The sequence below is a fragment of the Lepisma saccharinum genome, chromosome 11 (assembly GCF_977018435.1).
Source record: "Lepisma saccharinum chromosome 11, izLepSacc3.1, whole genome shotgun sequence".
Classification (NCBI taxonomy): Eukaryota; Metazoa; Arthropoda; class Insecta; order Zygentoma; family Lepismatidae; genus Lepisma; species Lepisma saccharinum.
The window spans coordinates 33,471,452-33,493,007 of record NC_139239.1 but is presented as its reverse complement, the minus strand read 5'-3'; the positions used below and the strand labels follow the sequence as shown (position 1 = coordinate 33,493,007).

General features: G+C 37.4%; 2 protein-coding genes across 2 annotated transcripts in view; one reads left to right on the top strand and one right to left on the bottom strand.

The window, feature by feature from the left end:
• Window positions 1-19,365, bottom strand: part of LOC145995194 (armadillo repeat-containing protein 6 homolog) — a 32,661-nt gene extending 13,296 nt beyond the window's left edge. The window contains exons 1-3 of the mRNA XM_083131750.1: window positions 19,282-19,365; window positions 9,595-9,736; window positions 2,323-2,968 (exon numbers count right to left, since the gene is read on the bottom strand). Coding sequence (XP_082987876.1) covers window positions 2,323-2,968; window positions 9,595-9,711 — 763 coding nt within the window. The 5' untranslated portion in view covers window positions 9,712-9,736; window positions 19,282-19,365. The remainder of the gene's footprint in view (window positions 1-2,322; window positions 2,969-9,594; window positions 9,737-19,281) is intronic.
• Window positions 14,389-14,832, top strand: LOC145994995 (uncharacterized). Its single transcript, XM_083131527.1, has one exon. The coding sequence runs from the start codon at window positions 14,389-14,391 to the stop codon at window positions 14,830-14,832; it is 444 nt and encodes a 147-aa protein (XP_082987653.1).
• Window positions 19,366-21,556: the final 2,191 nt, after the last annotated feature.

Here is a 21,556-nt window from a genome sequence, read left to right as displayed (position 1 = left end):
CAAAAGTGTCATCAGTAAGTGCACAATTCTTGCTACGAGAATGAAATACATATTAGGTAATACGCAGGAACTGTTTTGAACCCTCACATCCTGGCGTTGCCTACGCGGGGGCTCAATGAAATTGAAATTTTGTAAAAAAAAAAAATGAAATAAGATTATTAATTTTCATCTTCTTCTTCTTCTTCTATTTGGTTAGTGCAAATTGAATCTTTTCAACAATAGGCGTGTAGCTGAGACTGTACTGAAAGAATAGTAAGTAAGGCTAGTAAGGCTAATTGGGAGTGGACCTACAGTTTAAAGGGGATCCGAACCACTGTGCCTCCACCAGGTTCAAACCCAGGACCCCTTGATTACACGGCAATGACGAGATATTGCATGCCTATGTCAAAGTAAAAAAAAAAACAATTGAAGGTGGTGTAAAGAAAATTTTGGTAGACAATTTCTCAAAAACATGTCTTTTAATTTTTTAAAATTATTACTCAATAACTACAAAATTTGAAAATGGGACACCAATGGGATTCGGAGTTATGTTAGATTTAGGTAGGTTAGGGTAGGATAGAGTAGGTTGGGTAATGCATCTAATATATTTTGATAGACAAATTCCTAATATTCAAAAGTAAAACAGAAATTAAATACAATATTGTTTGAATTAACGTACATGGATCTAATGTTTAAATTCAGTTATTAAAAAATACATGGTGATTCAAAAGTCTGCTCCCATAGGTAACTCTGTTACTAATGCACATAGTAAAAATGGAAAGAGTTGGAAATAGTTGTGTTTCAATCTAAAGTGATTGAATTTTCAAATATTGATTGATTAATTTGGTGTTTTGAGTCCACTTTATGCACAGTAAGGCTAATCGGGACTGCCTACAGTTTAAAGTGGGATTCAAACCACTATGTGCCTCCATTAGATATCGAACCTGGGACTGACCCAAATATGCCAGGCTTTTGGCAATATACTCTAGTGAATGAGCAGACAGTAAAGGCTACGGTAAAAGGTAAAGTTCCCTGTGCATATAGGACCGTGCCATGAAGGCACATTTAGGAGATGTGGGGGTAGGGACCCAACACATTCTCGAGGTAGGCCTTTTTGGATGTAATGTGATCAGCACCATGCTCTGGCCACCTTCATTGCTCAGGTACTCATTGATTTGAAGCTGGGTGAGCCCCACAGCTGCTTTATGTGGGGACAAGGTGCAAAGCAGGAAAAATTTCAACCTTAGACCAGCCCCCCTGGGAATCGAACCCAGGTCTCCCACATGGCAGTCAGACACCCTTTCATGGATGGCGATTAACCTCTACGACATGCACCACTGCCAGAAGAATAAGAGCCATAGATAATGACACACTTGATGTGCTGTGACAACTTGGGAGAATAATTCCATGTCGGTGCAGAAATTATTCGACAACGCCTCCATCAGCATTGAAAATGGCATAAGGTGTTCGATGGGACACACATGCTTTCACTTGAGCTGAGAAAGCAACATGTGCAGATGTCTGTGTTTCCTTTCTGTCACGTCTGGAGAAGGATTTCTTTCTAGGCAGTGCTGACTTGCAATGAGAAGTAGGTTCTTTACAATACTTTAATGCATCAAAAGAAGGTTACATTCTATGTTTGGTGAACTACTCAGACTGATACCTGACCAGACAATGAATGCAACTGTCTACTCTTAGCAGCTAGAACATGTTCACGAGATACTGAAAAACTTGATGCAAGTACTCATGAATTGCAAAGGTGTCCTCTACTTAGTAAATAATACAAGGTCACACATGTCTAAGGACAAGTGTGACACCTACATTGAGAAACAGTGATGCATCTGCCTCATTCCCCAGAAATTATTTTGTCCATTTATCATCAGTTCCATTCACTGGACAACCACCTCAGAGGACAAAAGTTCCGGAACCTAGACGAGGTGCAAACTCCATTTCAGGACTTTCTTGGTTCACCTTCTGCAGAGTTCTACCACAGTGGGATCCATGTCTTCCAGAACGTTGGGAGATAGGTCATTGGTCATTAGTTTTTACACTGCCTTAGTATTGCCACATGTTGATGTTGATGGAGACTATGTTTGACCTGCCAGGTGCAGTTGCCACTTCATACACCTTTTTAGAATTTGAAGGTGTTAGTTAAAATTCAGTAGAACTTTCTTGGTTACCCTTACGTATAAAGAAACATTTGTGTAATTTTTAGATTAGTATTAATGCAAATTATTTATTAATATTGCTGAGTGAAGTTAATTCTGCAGGTTACTCAAGATAAGGCTGAATACTACTATAACTACATTGTGTCAAAGATGGAGGAAAATATGAACTACTCACTTTTGAGAAGATCTGTCAGTATCAATAGACACTTGCTGTCACTAGCTATAAACTTCGCTCGTTCATGGGCTTTCCCGAATGGAACTCTTATGTCATCATCCAACACCAGAACTTGGAAAACATTGCATACATCCTGAACCACAGGTCCTGGGGTATCATTCATCTCCAAGAGGAATTTCAATCTCTCCACTAAACCAGATTCTACAAGATGTTCTCTATTTGCTTCATGTTTAATACAGCACTCCCTCACCCAACGAAGAGCCTTTTGCAGTACATCCTGTTTGTCCGTTTGCTGCAATAAATTTATGATCAGCGATATTCCATCGCTGTCAAGAAGGTCTGGCTGCCCCGACATCAAAATACATAAAGTGCTCACAGCTTCTTTCACAATCTGATCGTTCTCCCTGAAGTCTCCTATGAGGGATACCAGGACCTTGTAAGCACCATTTTTGCCTGCAAATACTTTGTGTGCGATGCCTTGCCTACACTCATTCCTCAATGTCACTAGCTCGCTCACCACATCTTCTGTTGCTGCACTACCCTTCTCTTTCCGGATGCTGTCCAGCTTGTTTATTGCTTGTATTGTTACTGGGTCTTCATTCTTATATAAGCTTACATCTTTGACTATGTTAGTAAGGTCAACTCCCTGAAAAAAAAAAAATAACAACATGATATCAAATTATCACCAAAGTTCATCTTCTCTAATTCCGATACTCATGATATACAAATTTTCTACATGAAGCAGATACTACACATGCCTGTACGTGCATACTGACCAGGTTTTGTGATTACTTGCTGAATCTATTGTGGAGATTAATTTTACATCATTACTTCTTACATCTTTCTTGGAGACACATCTCACAGCAAGTGGCTAATTGGTGACTATTGATCTGGTAGCATACAAGTGCTGCTATCTTCAAAATATTTAACAACAAGAGCAATTGTTCATTATTGGTGATGAACTATTTTCCTTCCTTTTTTCAAGTATGTTAATTTAAGTTTTGCAGAAATAAATGCAGTTTACATTACATCTATTTGTTTGTTTGCATAAAACATTACTTCCTTACTAAAATGTTTACTCAAGTAGGTTAGGCAGATTAAGTTTATATACTGCCTTAGTATTCCCACATTTACTTCTCCTTTCCATATATATAATGGTTATTGGAGCATTCCATTTGAAATCAACAAGTGAAGAGGCACTTTTCAACTAACATATTTTGATTAATTTGAAATTTGTACTACTGGAAGGGCCACTTGAGGTAGGAAAATGTGCAACTTTGCAGATCCATATCTTTTGTATTTCCGAAATTACAGTGTTGCAAACTGTGCGATATTGACAATTTTTTTCCAACATTTTGTTAACTTTAAATTGGGGGATTCATCAAAGTGTGACAACTGGAGAGGTATAGCACTTCTCTCCATTCCGATTAAGATCTTCACTAGAGTTATCCTAAACAGAATTAAGGAACATGTTAACTGGAGATCAGAAGAGAACAGGCAGGGTTTCGACCAAATCGCTCTTGTATTGATCAAATTAACACCTTGCGGATAATTTTGGAGCAATGTATAGATTGGTCATCTCGTCTCTATACAGTCCGTTGACTTCGAGAAAGCATTTGACTTGGTCAACAGAAATGCAATGTGGAAGGAAGTGAAACGATATGGAGTGCCCACAAAAATTCTTTATCTTATCTTAGAAACTTATTGTGTTTCTGAGCCAATAGATGTGCAGTCTGGAGTGAGGCAAGGTTGTATATTATCACCTACAATGTTCCTGATTGTGATCGATGCAGTGATGCAAAATGTAATAGGAGGGAAAAGACGTGGTATCCAATGGGTATTGAATAACAGACTAGAAAGCCTTGATTTTGCAGACGATTTGTGCTTCTTGTCTGAAGCACATGGTGATATGCAAAAAAAAAACTAGCAGATCTGATAGAAAGTGCAAAGAAAGTAGGACTTGTCATTAACTCCAAGAAGACCAAGGCACTGAGGATTAACTCCACAAAAAACAGACCCGTTTAATATTGGTGAAGAGATTATTGAAAATGTGGATAGCTTTACTTACCTGGGAAGTGTGATGGCAAAAGATGGAGGGGCTGAACAGGATGTTTCTCAACATATCCAAAAAGCAAATGGTACAGCCACGGACACTGCTGGCTTGTAACAATTCCATTGAAAGTCAACGTATTCATTACAAGCCGGCAGTGTTTGTGACTGTACCTTTGTGAGGCTCTATCCAGTATGGAAAGGAAAAACAAGAAGATATCTATGAAGACCAAACTTTGTATTTTTCGAAGTAATGTTAAGTCTGTACTGTTATATGGGTCTGAGACATGGAAGGTTACCTCTAAACTACAGACCTTCATCAATCGCTGCCTGAGAAAAAATTTAAATATCTTTTGGCCAGAAGTGATTCAAAACCAAGAACTTTGGAGAAAATCTGGAGAAACCGAGGTGTCCATACAAATAAAGCAGCGAAAATGGAATTGGATAGGGCATACGTTGAGGAAGGAAAATGAGGCTGTCGAGAGAGAGGCACTAGACTGGAACCTGCAGGGAAGAAGGAAAAGAGGGAGGCCTAGACAGACGCTGAGGCCTTGGAGGAAGGAAAGAGTTGGAATGCAATGAAGAGAATTGCTGTCAGTAGGACCAGGTGGAGATGCTTTGTTGATGCCCTATGTTCCACAGGGAACAACAGGAATTAAGTCAAGGGCCACATGAGGTAGGAAAATATGCAACATTGCAGATCATATCTTTTGTATTTCTGAAATTACAGTGTTGCAAACTGTGCGATATTGACCATTTTTTCCAACATCTTGTTAACTTTAAATTGCAATATTTCAGCAACCAGGGCACCTATAGAAGGGATACGGACAGTGTTGGAAAGGTCTTGAAGGGCTCTTTCACACGAGATATAGCATGTCTATGACAGGGTAAAGAAACACTTGAGGGTGATGTAAAGAAAACTTTCGTAGCCATTTTCTCAAAAATGGGTCTTTTCATTTTTAAAAAAAATTACATTCATACATACAATATTACTCAATAAGTATACAAAATTTAAAAATGGGATGCCAGTGGTATCCGGAGTTATGTTAGATTTAGTTTAGGTTAGGGTAGGTTAGGAAATGGCTGATAAGAGATTTTGATAGACAAATTACTAATATTCAAAAGTAAAAGTCCAACAGAAATCAAATATTATATTGTTTGAATTAACATACATGAATATGATGTTTATATCCAGTGTATTAGAAATACAGTGTGACTCAAAAGTTTGGTTCCACAGGCAACTCCGTTATTAGTGCACATAGTGAAAAATGAAGAGGGGAAAGTTGGTGGAAGTAGGTGAGTTTCAATCTAAAGTGCTTGAACTTTCAACGTAGCATGCACTGTTCAGGATGTACACTGGTACAGCCCTAATTGGTAACAAAAATACCAGATACTTGGCACGGAATACTGTATGGCATCAGAAATGCTATACAATTCTGTGTAAATTAAGAATTGATGATCATTAGAGCCCGGAAGTTCAGGCATTTATTTTCGTTAAAATAGGCAGGCAAAAAGGCATTTATAATGTGGAAAATAGGCACTAAAAATGAAAAAAAGGCAAAATAAACCGAAAAAGGCACATTTGGTAGTCGCTTACTTTTATCTATAATTTCTGGCAAAATGTTAAGATCTACATTGGGAAGAGCATTTCAATTTTTCCGTCTTGATTGCACATAACTAACTACAAGGTGTTTTTAAAGTTCTCAACATTCATTGATAGTCGTCTGTCAGAGAGAATGTTTCTCATAATAGAAAATGATCTTTCTACTTCGACAGAAGTTATTGGAGCATACATAAAACAAGCTAATGTAGCTGGACTCATTTCGGTAACAGCATTTTCACCTTTTAGAATATCACAAATTGTTTTCAATTGTTTCAAGTCCTCATTTGCACTCACTACCGGTTTGCACTTTTCCGCAACAGCTGACCCCTTTTCTTCTGGGACTTCCATCATCTGCTGCATAGATTCCTCGAAGATTTTCATGGATGCTATAATTGTAATTGTCTCTGGCAATGCTCCATAATGTGCAAAAATAAACTTGAATAGCACAGGAGTTTTTTCACTTCACGAATTGAAGCCGCTTCATTTTCTGGAAGAGCATCTATCACCTCACTGATTTTTTCAAGGTTGTTAGCATAATATATAGCTGCTGATATCCAGGTTCCCTATCTCGTCAAGACTGGTTGCTGAGGTAAACTAAGCTCAATCGCAACTTCCTGAAATTTTCGGTTTCGAGAGGGAGATTTCAGAAATATCTTCTTTGTGTTCGAAATCAACCTGTCCACTTCAGCAGTCAATCATGCACAAGGAAATGTTAACCGAAAGGCAATATCCTAACTCAGCATGAAATACTTTTTTCTCACACTTTTCTCCTTCAGCAATGTTGAAACATGCATGAGTTCAATATTACTTAAATAAGGCGAAAATTATTCACATAATAAACGGAAGAAAAATAAATGCCAACAACGTTTTTTGGGAGAAAAATAATTTATATACACATTTTTTTTTAAAAAAATGGTCAAATTTCATTGAAAAAGGCAAAAAAAGGCATTATAATTAAAAATAGGCAGTGGGGTCCCAAATAGGCAAAATGAAAAGGCTTCTAAAACATTCGAAAAAACGTATATCCGGAAAAATTTTATCAATATATGCAGTAGATAAAAAGAGGCATTTTGCCAAACTTCCGGGCTCTAATGATCATAATTGCCTCTTTGGGTGAGTTCCATGCTATGCTTATTTCAATTTATTTTCTTGTTCTCATGGATCTTCTTCACACTTAAAATGTCTCATCAATAATACATAAAGCCAGTTCTGTGGCAGAGTGGTTAGCACATTGCACTACATCGCCAGGGGTCCCAGATTCAAATCCTGGCCTGGTCATGGATGTTTGTGAGTGTCCATTCATCAATTTCATCATATCATCACTCATCCTCATCTTCGCAAATTAGCCAAAGTGGCACAAAAAGCGAAGTACAATAAAGCAATTGAATCAATCAATCAATAATATATAAATAACTGTTGACTAGAAAGTAATATTGTTCTATTGCCTTCATTAATATATTTATGTACAATCACTACTACTTAATAGTAGTAGTAGTGGTATAAATAGTAACAGCAGTAGTATTAGTAGTAGTAATTAAACTACAATAAAACACTGGTAATGTAAATTTGGATAACAAGTTTTGATGAAATCCGTGATTTAGCCTTTTCTAGTGGTCTGGAGCTTTAATTATCGTCATCAATTCTCACGTTACCTGGGGCCTTCGCTATGGTGAAGTGGTAGCATCGTCACCTTGTAATTAAGGGGTCCAGGTTTGAGGTTTGATACCCGACGGAGGCACATAGTGGTTCGGATCCCACTTTAAACTGTAGGTCCAGTCCCGATTAGCCTTCTGTGCATAAAGTGGACTTAAAACACAAAATTAATCAATCGATCTTAAGTTACCCTTTATTGTGTGATATTCCAATGTAATACAATATTCCGGACCAAGCACGTGGCATTTTTTGTTACCAACTAGGGCTGTACCAGTGTACATCCTGAATGGTACATGCTACATTGAAAATTCAAGCACTTTAGATTGAAATTCACCTACTTCCACCAACTTTCCCCTCTTTTCATTTTTCACTATGTGCACTAATAACGGAGTTGCCTATAGAACCAAACTTTTGAGTCACCCTGTATTTCTAATAAACTGGAATTTAAACATCATATTCAAGTATGTTAATTCACAGACTATTGTATTTCATTTCTGTTAGACTTTTACTTTTGAATATTAGGAATTTGTCTCTCAAAATCTGTTATCATCCACTACCTAACCTACCCTAACCTAAACTAAATCTAACATAACTCCGGATCCCATTAGTGTCCCATTTTTAAATTTTGTATACTTATTGAGTAATATTGTATGTATGACATGTATTTTTTTAAAAAAAATGAAAAGACCCATTTTTGAGAAAATGGCTATGAAAGTTTTCTTTACATCACCTTCAATTGTTTCTTTACCCTGGCATAGACATGCTATATCTTGTGTGAAAGAGCCCTTCAAGACCTTTCCAAAACCATCCGTATCCCTCCTATATTGCTAAAATATAAGTTAACAAGATGTTGGAAAAAATGGTCAATATCGCAGTTTGCAACACTGTAATTTCGCAAATACAAAAGATATGGATCTGCAAAGTTGCATATTTTCCTACCTCAAGTGACCTTCCAGTATGTCAAATTTCAAATGAATAAAAAATGTAAGGTTGTGGACCTTCTTGATTTGACATGAAATGAATGACCCTATTAAGCCCTAAAATATACTTTTAACAGATTTCTTGCAGATTTACTGATTTCCCTGACTTAAAAATGGCATGTTTATTTTCTACAAACTTCAGATATGAATTTAAAGTTATTTCCAAACATTGAAAATAATTCCCCATACTCGAAGTGGGACCAATTGGAGAGAATGGAGTGTCTCAAAAATTAACATACCTTTGTGTACTGATTTCATGGAGAAACAACGATGATGCATATACATTATTTCAAGGTTTATTAATGTTTCATTGAAGATAATTAGCATGAATCTTGGTTCAGTTAACTATTAGATTGCTGACAAAAATACTAAGAATATATAACATATAGAAAGTTTAAAATAAAGTTTCATATTTCAACTTTAAGCACCAAGGATCTTATTAAGGACAAGAATAAAACACTATAGAAATGATAAAAACAAGTATGGCAATGTGAACAGCTGCTGCTACAGCAGATGTATTCCAGAAGTGGGTGACATAATATCTTTTGGAAATGATTGATAAAAGTCATTGGGTGACTAAACACAACTCAATTAGTTCTTAACCATGCATGTTAGAGCTTACCTGGGGATATCCATTACCTTAATATTATGACATCTGACCCTGCTTCACTTTCCTGTCCGGATCACCTCCTGTGTGTCTATTCAACTATTTTCATAAGTTTTATTATGTTTTAATTCCTGATGTGAAGAAGACCCTTGGTGCTCCGGTTGAAACATCAACGTCTTTAAGTTTTCTAATCAATACAGGTATGCTATATACTTTTAGTACTTGTTATGAAGGAGATGCTAACATGGACAACAACTTCCATGAATAAAAATTCACACAGAATACACATTTAATTCACAATGTCAACAACTTCACAAATTTGTTGGAAGATGGTGGATTAGTAGGAAAAGAAAATGTCACCGAGAACTATGACCACAAACCTGAGCTTCAAACTGTTTCACGGCATCTTGGATTGCTTCTTCTACATCTAGTTGAAAATCCTCTATGTTCTCCCTCACAGTTTCATCAAATGTTTCTTGTGAGATTACTCTAGGCATAATTTATATTTTCTCACATCCAAACCTACAATAAAAAAAGCTGTTAGAAATTTCAAACAAGAATGTGTGCTTCTTCCGAAGCTAATGTAATTTACGTGTCAGTGGCAACGCATAACTCCTTGCAAAAAGAAAAAAAAAAAATGGAATAGCTTGTGAAGAAACTATATAAAGAAATTATATGAGTGGTGATATTTTATCTCACGGGGTGTGTTGGGATGGTGTTTCTTTTCATACACCCACATTCTGCAAACAAAAACTGCCTGAAATACTGACGCTAGCCTGTCTATGTGCAATTATTACTACTACAATTACTACTTCTATGTGTTTTTTTTTTGTTGTTTTCTTTACTACAAGTTGGTATCAGTATGCGAAAACTTGAGACCCTGACTTCTGTATTGCAGTGTATTTACATCATGTAAAGGCTAGAAGGCTTAACCTGGCAAAGTTGGTGCCAAATTGTAGATTTCCTTCTGCTAGCTGACTTTCCCGGGCATGAAGTGGGTGTTCATCCACTGGCAGAAGCCTTGGAGAGAGTACATGCTTAGTTCTCTGCCTACCAGGGATTGCCATTTCCCTTGTTTGTGGAATCTGAGTCCTTTGTTTCCACATTGTCATGGACATAATTTTCTGGTAGTGGAGAGGTCTGCACTTGGACTCCTCAGTAACTACTCGCAACATGGCATGTTTGCTTGCTTGTGCTGAAATCATCGACAACGACGTCCTATAAACAACTGATCAGTTTTTGGTAGGGGCAATGCCAGGTTAAACCTTCTAGCCTTTAGAGCATGAGAGAAGTGTGCAGGCCATGTAGTGGAGAATTGGAACATGATCATGTAAGTGCCCAAATGTTCTGATATTTTTGGTACCAGTTTTTCAATATATATTTCATACTCCACAAGATGCAGTAGATAATCAGAAAACCTGAGGGGGGGGGAGCTCATTCGAAACCCATAGTAAGCATTGTGTTGACTTATGTTTTATTTTTATTCATTCATAACGTCGGGTCAACAGTCAACACCCATCTGATCAACTATAGGCTGAAATGATGATCTATGGAATGAGATAAGCAGTCTCGTACTCTGAGAAGTGAGTAACTTGCAAATTGTTCACATAATTTCCTCCTGACACAGTGACATCAAAGGAGGTTCACGTGAAACTCAACCCTCAGTCGGTCAGTCCATTCTGCTCCTCACCTCTCTATACGAAACAAAAAATCTTGCTAGTGTAACTTTATCCTCATATAAATATTTTTTTTAAGGAACAGATTCTTTTTAGGTGCTAAAAAAGAGGGAGTTGGGACTTTCAATCAGGATCATTCGGGACTGCCTTCAGGAGGGCCAGGCTACCACTACTTCCATCCTTCCTCCATATTTCTATCACTGAGCCACACCTTTTTGAAATAGCTATAGTCTGACTCAGATATTTCTGCCGCAATCGGTGCAGCAGAATGTGAGAACCAGTGTTGCTAATCTGTTCGACAGAGAAATCGCTGCAATGCGCCGAAGCACAGCTGTTCGTAGAACAAGGAAATTAGAGAACTCACCTCTATCTAATGTTGAGTTTTAAACACCATGCATTATAACCAGAACTGGGATTATTATGTGGTAACAAGTGGCTTTATTGAACATACATATGGACTAAAACTTCACTAAATATGGACTAATTCATGTGAACAATTACCCAAAACGATGTGAAGAAGACTTCATAGTGATTTCAAATAAAATTAAACAATTTATTATTTTTCCATTGCATTAATGGACCTGGTGGCATTTTACTCCCAATAAGCACATCCACTGGAACTGCAACGACATGTGATACACGACCAGTGGTCGGAAGTAGCACGCTTCTTGTAGCGTCGCTACTGTAGTTAGCAACAAAATTTGTAGCGGTAGCTGTAGCGAAGCTACAAAATTCCTGTAGTTGTAGCGAATATTCGCTACAGCTACATTTCTTCTCTCCATTATGAGGAAACTTTTGAAAGTGATGACAGCGTTAAAAAAAATTGACAATAACGCTTACTTTTGGAGGAGGTTCATAAAGACAGTCTATTACTTGCAAATACTTATAATCTAGATTACAAATATCTTGATATCGCAGATTATAGGTATCTGCGTAATATATTTCATTAGTATAGAATAAATCTAATATCCAGATAACTAAACTGAATTGGTATATATTAATATATTCTGGCTAACGGTTACGTTTTTTTAGCTGCATCGCTATTTTGGGGAGAAACATGCCTCGTTTGCGTCAACCCTAAAAAAAGGCCTCATTTGCGCCACCCCAGGAACAAATCCTGTTGATATCCATGGTGTAAGAGGCAGGTAAATGTCATTAATATCTGTGTAAAACACAACTTGTAGCGCAAAAACGAGCGATCCAGTCTCCCCTACAATGACATACAATATTTTTTCAGAAATTTTAAAATTGCAACGTACAACACTCGAGTTTACACATCACTTTCCTCAATATATTTTATGATATTGTAAAAAGTATGTACGAGATATTGACTTTTCTGCAGAAACTATAATTTTCTTTAGTTAATATACAGTTTCCACATGTATGTAATTATTCTACTTTTACGTCGCTTTTCTGTACCTTTTTCTAATCATGGCAATGAGGATGAATGGTTTATTTTGTTATTATCTTCTCTAGAGTCGCTTTCTGCCACTTTTGGCTAATTGTGGGAATGAGGAAGACTGGTGAATGATGATGATGAGCAGTGTGGGGAATGGAGGAGCAGGAGAATCCATCCTCCCAACTAGATGTTTTTCCTAGTTTTTGTTTTGAGTTCACTTTATGCACAGAGACAAGCTAATCCAGACTGGATCTGAACCACTATTGCCTCCGCCAGGTATCTAACCTGGGACCCCTTTGATTACAAGGTGACAAAGTTTCCACTGTGCCTTCAGGGAAGCATTCCCAACCGGAAACTTACATAAAGAAAACCTCCACCTGTCACTCATTTAGCTATACCAAAGAAGCACTCCCCAGCTATCCGCAAAGTTAGAGCAAACATCTAACGAATTATGCTCGTATAACGATCTACGATCGTATTTTCTAGTAAGTACAACTATCATACTAGGAGCTTCTTTTGAATATCCTTGTGCTTGTTTCAAGCTTTTTTTCTTATGCAGAAGTAGCGCAAAAGTAGTGAAGTAGCGAGTAGCATTAGCGAGCTACTTTTTAGTAAATGTAGTTGTAGCTGTAGCGAAGCTACATTTTTGGACAAGTAGTGGTAGCTGTAGCGAAGCTATTTTAAAATGTAGCGTTCTGATCACTGTACACGACTGACACTACCACTGGTTTGAGAACTAATAACACTGTTCTACACACGTTTTATTACAGAAATGAGAGTACTCAATCTTTACTAATATGAGGATGCTGAATACGAAAGTGTTTAAAGTGGAGAAAACAGAGTTATGCTCCCCCCCCCCACCAGTTAAAAGAATTATCATAAAGCATCACCAGCATTAAGTTAATCTGCATCTGTCTTTCACGGCATCTCTCATCTATGTTTTCACGCTTTTATTTCAAAATTTGAATTGCATTAATTCTTCCCAGATATATCGGTGGGGGAGCAAGTGCGGGGGGGCCTCCTTTTGCGGGTGCTTTTAATATATCTATTAAGTTATGCCCACGTTCATTATGATTGTTATGTAACGTGAATTATGCTTATCTTGAAAATAAGCACCAATGCATTGCTTATGGGTAACATGAATTATGCCGTAACTTCAAGTTAAGAGCCAATCTTAGAAAATGAAGTACATATTTGTGTTCAGGAGGTCAATTTCAGTAAGAAGGAGCTACTTTCCTATCCGTAACAGAAAAAAGTGAAAATTTGTAGAACAGTGTAACTTGCAAACATGTTAAACCGTGACACAATTGGACCACAAACACTCCTACTTAAGCAGTATTTTTGCCTTTGTGATGGCTGACTGCCAGCTGCCTTTCTTGTAGTCACGGACACTGCCGGCTTGCAAAGAATACATTGACTTTCAATGGAATCATTAAAAGCCGACTGTGTCCGTGACTGTACATATTTACAAACGATGCCGGCTTCTGCAATAATAACAAGAATAAGTAAGAAGTACATATATTGCCACCAGACGATAAGCTGTGTGGCTTTCTCTTTTGTTATGAACTTGTCACCCATCAAAGCATGCCAATTTTAACACACAAAAAAAACATGCATCGCATTAAGCAGCAAAAATAACAGCTTCCTTCATATAATTCCTACAAGAACACGTACCGGAGCCGAGAGTTGAAATGGTCATGCATCCACATAATTTCTTTCTTTTGAGCAATTCTAAAGTGATAAAATATGAACAACAGTACTGGAGGCATTATGGAATTTAACGTTCACTAACCAAACACATGCACTTTCACAGACACACACGCAATACACGCACACAACGTCAAACTGTAAATCACAAAAAAATATCGCTGATCGTATAAAATTGTGTCGTCGTTACGTGGCTTGGACAGCAGAGGACTGGGAATCAGTGATGTTTTCTGATGAATCAACATTTACTCAGCTTTTCCATTATAATAAATATGTAAATGCCCCAAAAACAAAAGGTATGACCAACGTTATGTCGTCCCTACTATGAAGCAAGCAGAAAAAGTGATGGTCTGGGGTTGTTTTCCGCAAAAGGACATGGATCACTATGGATAATGCCAAGGAACACTACCATAAATGGAGAGGTGTATATACAGATCCTTCAACAGAAGCTCCCAGCTGTTATGGACATTCATCAGTGTACTTATTTTCAACAAGATGGAGCTACTTGCCATGGTACTAAGAAAGTGAAATCCTGCCTAACCTCGCACAACTACCAGTTGCTCCATCCATGGCCAGGCAGTTCACCAGATCTAAACATCACAGAAAATGCATGGTCCATCATGAAGATGAAGGTCTCGGAGAAGTCCCCAACGTCATACAATGACCTGGTACAAAAAATCAAGGAAGTATGGGTCACTGAAATTACGCCAGATTACTGTCAACGCTTGGCGCACTCTATGGCCAAATGGATATTGGAAGTGTTAAAAATCAAAGGACATGCTACAAAATACGAGAGTATGGAAATTATGATAATTTGTATCTATATTTGTTCGTAATCTTATAGTATACATTTTATAAATAATATGTAAAATTTCATCAATTGTTTTAAGGGTGAGAGAATTTAAAAGTATGAATAATTGAAAATTTTGATGATTTTCGAGACTTTTGGCCACCATTGTAGAAAAATTAGAAGGGCCATGGCTTAGTTTTTCTTCCAGCATTAATTTGTCGGCACATTTGATCAAAGGTATCTACTCCACCCTTTGTAGAATTGTAGGTCAAAATTATTTCAGGTTTCTTACTTTCACTGTTGATTGTTGCATCTTTGTGCATTGTTGAAATTAAAGCCACAATTTTGTTTTGTTTGGAGTTATATGATACTGCAGTTACATCGTCGTGAAACAGGAAGAGGCTTGATCCAGTCTTTCTATCTTGAAAATCTAAATCTTTGAACTCTGATGGCAGTTCTCGGTTATTTTTCTTTATTGTTCCGACCATTGTTAGTATTTTTTCTTTGAGAAGTTTTTCAACAAGTGGAGCACTTGTGAACCAATTGTCACAAGTCATGTTCCTGTTGCTTCCAGCAACAGTTTCAACCAATTTGATGTGGTTGATGACGTTCCACACGTGAGGTCCGCTTCCTCTTCTGACCTTTGTCCTGAGTCCTTGATGTTTCTTCGCAAACCTCTGCTTCTTGTATCTTTTCACAGTAACTCCGAATCATCAGGAACATATTCTGGGTCCTCGCTATCATAATCACTAATATCAGAGTCCTCAACTTCCAAAATATCTTCTTCACAACTTACCAAAATATCAGTTGTCATACGTTTTTAAGACATTTTCACTATGCATATTACTACCTGCACGCCTATCTTACGTGAATACAAATGCCGTTATTACTACATGCATGTCAAAATTACGTGCAAGATTTTTCTTGTTACTATCGCTACGTATTATTGACGTGCAGAGTCCCACATAACGAACAAACTAAAGACGTTCATTGCTTACGCCCTCCTTACCACAGTGCTGCCACGTGCCTGACAGAATGCCCGAGGAATACCATAGGCAGAGGGGTAGGTGGGTGCCATGTGGGAGGTAGGGGAGGGAATTGAGCGCGAAGCATACGTAAATTTTACGTATGGTAGTGTTATAGGGTTAAATAAAAACATAAATGTTAAGTATCCCCGAAACGTCTGAAATTCCTTCATTTTCTTCTTTTGCACATCGGTACTTACGTATTGTGCATTCCTAAGGATTCTTGAAAGTGCCATTTCGTTTGTTTTTTTTTTTCATGCAAATAATCTCAATTTTTGACATATCGAGTAATTCTTGTTTCTTCGTTTTCGCTTGCGATACATGCAATATGGCGGAGAAATCTTGACTAGTGTTGTCAATAATCAGTGGTTATGCAAAGTTGCAACCTTCTTCATCGAAAATACCTACTTTCGTGTTACTGATTTTGTATTTTTTTCCAGGTTCAAAAACCTCACGAACCATTCATAATTAGCCCCATGAACCATTCACGGATAGCCCCACAACCATTCATAAATAGCCCCACGAACCATGCATGGCAAGGTTAGGCAAACATAGTTAAAATTCTCATGTTGTTGGAGAACAACGGTGTGGTTGGAAACACTGACTGGGGGTTATGTCATCAAACGCATGCAACATTTGATTCACGTAGTGGAAGGACATAGAGGCTACAGCTTTCGTGCATTGGAGAGACATTAATCTTCAAAAATACATGATTTACCGGCGAAATAAATTAAGCGATGGGAAAAAAACACTTGCACGACCTTTCAAAAGTGTACGGAAAGTCAGTTCGATAAGTACTTTCTCCTGTAAAATTGACGAAATACGTTTTGGGGATACTTAAATTTTACCAATAAAAATATTGCAAAATAGAACTATCGTATTGCGTCATCTTTTAAATGGAATTCATGCAAAGTGTATTTTTTAATTTACTAAGATATGGTTATTTCATTTCATTGTGGTTTTAAGTCCACTTAATGCACAGAAAGGCTAATTGGTACTGGACCTACAGTGTTTCAACTGGGATCGGAACCACTGTGCCATGTGCCTACACAGAGTATCGAACCAGGGAATCCTTGATCCCAAGGTGACAACGAAAGGACGTAAGATAAGGTTATGCATGCAAATATGGGTAACAGACTGATATAGTGAAAACACATTTCTTCAAATTTACAGGAGAAAAGATGGGAAACTACTTACGGAATTGAGTTCCTGTGGACTTTTGGAAGCTGGGAATAGTGTATTTTTTTCCATTTGTGCAACTTATTCGGCCGGTAAATAATGTCATTTTCGACATTAATGTATCTCCGTTGCATGATAGCTCATGCCACCATTACCATCGACTACGTGAATCAAATGTTCCATGCATTCGATTATGTAACCCCCTGACATGTGTAGCAACCACGCGGTAGTTTTACAAGATGACGTGTGAACGGTTTTTTATTTTCTGTTTGCCTAACCTAACTGAACCTAACCTAACCTTCCGAGAATGGTTTGTGGATCAATTTTAGCCTAAAAGCCATCTGTGAATAGTTTGTGCAGCATTTGTTGGTTAATAAGTGTTAGTGTAGCAACCACGTGGTAGTTTTACAACATGACGTGTGAGCGTTTTTTTTTCCAATTTAATTTTCTATGCTTGCCTAAACTAACTGAACCTAACCTAACCTAACCTTCCGTTAATGGTTTGTGGATCAATTTTCGCTTAAAAACCTTGTGTGAATAGTTTGTGCAGCATTTTTCAGTTCATAAGTTTGGAAACACTGCATATCAGCTGATGATGGTAAATGTCTGTTATATCGGAGACACTTTTCTTCAAATTTACAGGAGAAATTACTTACGGAAATGAGTTTTGAGTTTCTGTTGCATTTATAAAACTTCGTGGATGTATTTTGTCACTATGGAATGCTGCACAACAGAAAATAAGCACTTTTGATGTAATAAAGTAGCCTTTTGTGCGAAGCGACACATTATGCTGTTGTTTCCATTATGAACCTGCAGATGGCGCGAGTGTCGAGAGTCACGCGGTCTCGCAAGAGGAATAAGTGTTTCCAAACGTGCCTTTTTTTTACCAGAATTTTTTTATTTTTATTTTTTTTAACTATGCTTACCTAACCTAACCTTGCCAGAAATGTTTCGTGGGGCTAACATGAATGGTTTTTGGGGCTATCCGTCAATGGTTTGTGATGACATAATGAACACGAAAGTAGGTATTTTTCGGTTAAGAAGGTTGCAACACTGCATGCCCACTCCAAATCGACAAAACACAAGCACGACGCGTGATGATCCACAGCTGTGCGCGAAATATTGTATGTTCCGCAACGGAAGAAAGGACCCAAAAGAATTACTCGTAATGTGAAAAATCAAAGTTATTTTCATGTAAAAAGCATAATGGCACCTTGAAATAGGTTCCGCAATACACAATTGGGTACTACTTTAATATACCGGAGACACCTATCTATGATTTATTTCACAATTTTTTAGATTGCTAACATACTATTCTGCATTGCGGAACATTTCTTTAGGTGAAATGATTTATTTCTAACGAAAATAGTGTCTATTTCTTACATACGATAGCCCCACGAACCATCACGGGGACGAGGTATGCCTACTAGGTTAGGTTAGGCCTGTTAGGTTAGGTTCCATTAGCACTCCTTACGTTCAATTTAGCATATACGGACAACATCGGAATTACAAATTTCATGGCATCTTCCACACGCGGCAACAACTTCACGACGCATCCTCGACACGTCATCTTGTAGCAGCAGAAATAGCGCGTATTGTGCTCTCGTGCAGAAAGCGAATGGCAGCAGCAGCAATAGCGCGTCGGAAATAGATTTTCATAGAAAACTACATGCATTTGCATTAAAATGGATCAAAACTACATTCCTGAACATCAACAACGCTACAGAAAATTATTCGCGTAAGTACTTTCTCCTGTAAATTTGACGAAATCCGTCTCCGGTATAGTAAAGTGTTACCCACACTTGGTAAGTATGAACCATTTGAAATTTAAAATATGCGTTAGAAATGTGTCTCCGATATAACAGACATTTAGTTTGATGATAGACAACGTGACTCAAGATTTGCCCGCCATATTATGTGTAACGAAAGCGACCAATAAATACTTGTAATGTGAAAAATTACGCTTTTTTCAGTGAAAAAAACATAATCCCAAGTTGAAAATTGTCCCACTATGCATATAAGGTAAGTACAAATGTAAATAATTCGGAAACAAACGAGTGAAATGTGTTTTCACTATATCATACTGTTGTCACATACTATGCCATATAGGTATAGTATGTGATTAGGCTAGTTTATAAATTTTAAAATGCAAGACGTCATGTGAAACTTCGTTACGTTAATTTCCAAAATACTATTATTTCGAATATCGAAAGTTTTCATACCGAAACCATACAAAAACACCAGATTTCCATAACACTTCGGTTTTACCAAAAGTAAAGTATAATACACACCTGTTCACAAAAACAAAAATATTAGTCAATCGCCAGACTTCCCACCGCAATAAAAGACAATCGACCAGTGTTGCCAATTCCGGCAGTGTGTTTCTTTGTACACTATTTCCAGAAGACCTACAGTTGTATCAATATACGCTGTATAAAACATGCCTTATTACTGAAGCCCGGATTTTTATTTAATATCAACCCCTAAAATATGTACATAAATATGTAATAAAAATGTCTGAAATATGTAAAAAATATGTAAATTCATAATGAAATATGTACTATAAATATTTATTCCAAACGTTACTTCCTATTTTTGTTACATTTTTTCCTCACAAAGGGATATGTTTATTTCAAAAAGACTTACAAAAATTGAAGTTACAATATTACAATGCTTACATTAAGTATTTTTTATGTTCTTATAGAGCAAAAATATTAACCACAATTTGAATATATTCAATATTTAATATACAATGTCACCATGTACCATTCAAAATATTCAGTAGTAAATTTTCGTTGCCCAAATTTTTCACTCAAAAAGCACTTACAAAAATTCAGGTTACCTTTGATCTTGGGGCAGGCACTGTATTTAATTATTTAACTTACAATATGTTACCAGGTACATTTCCAAATGTTCAGAAGTAAATGTTTGTCGCCGATCAGATAATATGTTCTTGTACGCAGAGAAACTTCTCTCCACGTCACAAGAAGTAACCGGAGCGTACTTCAGGAGGTGAATGTGGTCGGGAGAAATATCATTGGGAGGGTTTTTTTATGCTTGTATCAATCCAACCAAAATTGCTGTTTATGTATGCCATATCGCAAGCAAGTTTGGTGTCCTTGAAGAGATTTTGAGCAGTGCGTACCGATACAGCTGAGTCCGCCGAAAATGAGTCAAGCACAGATTTCACTTCTTCAAAATGTTCGTTGTAAAACTTACTTGCCCGGATCCAAGTGCCCCATCTAGTAAGAATAGGTTCCGGAGGAAGTGGTACACCTGGCAATTGTTCCTTGTAAACTTGCACAAGTTGTGGTGCCTTCAGAAATACCTTTCTCGTGGAAGAAATAAGTTGGTTGACTTCCGGGAAATTGCCTCTCACCTCCTCAGCAATGCGTTGGAGAGCATGTGCCAAGCAAGTAAAGTGGATCAAGTTAGGATAAAACACTTTAAGTGCCGTAGCAGCTTTTAACATGTATGACGCACTGTCTGTGAACATGAGAAGAACTCTCTCTTCTTGTACGCCATCCGGATACAACAATTTAAGACTGTCATTCACAAATCGTGCTATGGTGGAATGATTAGTACGCTCTAGAACTTTGCATGCAATGAGATGTGGTGTAGATGGAGAATCAGCAATTAGCGTTCCAACAATGAAATTCCAAAGCATCAGTTGTTTCGTCGATGGAAATCCACACATAGGAACTGCCTACTTCTGCCCTAATTGATTCTAAAGTTTATTTGTAGAAATGTGGAAGATATCGCTTTCGAAGGGTTGACTCGTCAGGAAGTTTACGGCCACAATATTTTTCCAGAAAATCCCGGAACTTCGGTACTTGAATTTTATACCAAGGGATGTTTGCTGCAATCATTGCTTCGCACATTTCCTTGTAAAACACACTGAATGAAGAATCCTCTTGCATCTGGGTTAGTAAAACTAGCTTCTTTTCACTCCGTAGTTGTTTGTTTTTCACATGAAGTGAAGTGCGAACATGTTGATCTAATTGAGACTTCATAGTGCACCCAACTTTTTTATCGCACACTCGACAAAAAATAACTTTACCATCCGTAGTAAATGCATCATCGACTGCTATCCAAGATCGCAACTTTTGAGATAACGAGGAGGTAGGCGGAACCATTCCAGCTTTCTACAGCTAAAACACTGTTTAAATACTGAGGCAATCTCTTCTTAATACTCCAATGGTTAAAATGAAAAGGCGACGAAATATATATACGAAATTCTACGGTTGAGTTAACAATACTTCATTCAAGATTTGTCGCCGCCGGCTGCAAAAATCAAAACGATCACAACAATGTACGGATGAAAGTTAAGTGCCTCTCAGCTTTGTACTTGCCGCCTTCCATTGTTGGTTCTCTTCGTTCGGTGTGTGTTGCTTGCCGCTCCATGTTACAAACTGGAAACTGAAACACTGTCGAATCTTGATGTAATTGTTACGATGCGGCGAATAAACGAACTGTTATGTACGTACAACGAAGGCAAATCGCACTTTTAAGTTACTATATTTTTTAGACCTGGAAATGGGGAGGGGAAGTGAGAAGATACTTTTT

Excerpts from the sequence above, each read along its gene's own strand:
- LOC145994995 (XM_083131527.1), top strand. The coding sequence starts at position 14,389 with ATGCCAAGGAACACTACCATAAATGGAGAGGTGTATATACAGATCCTT.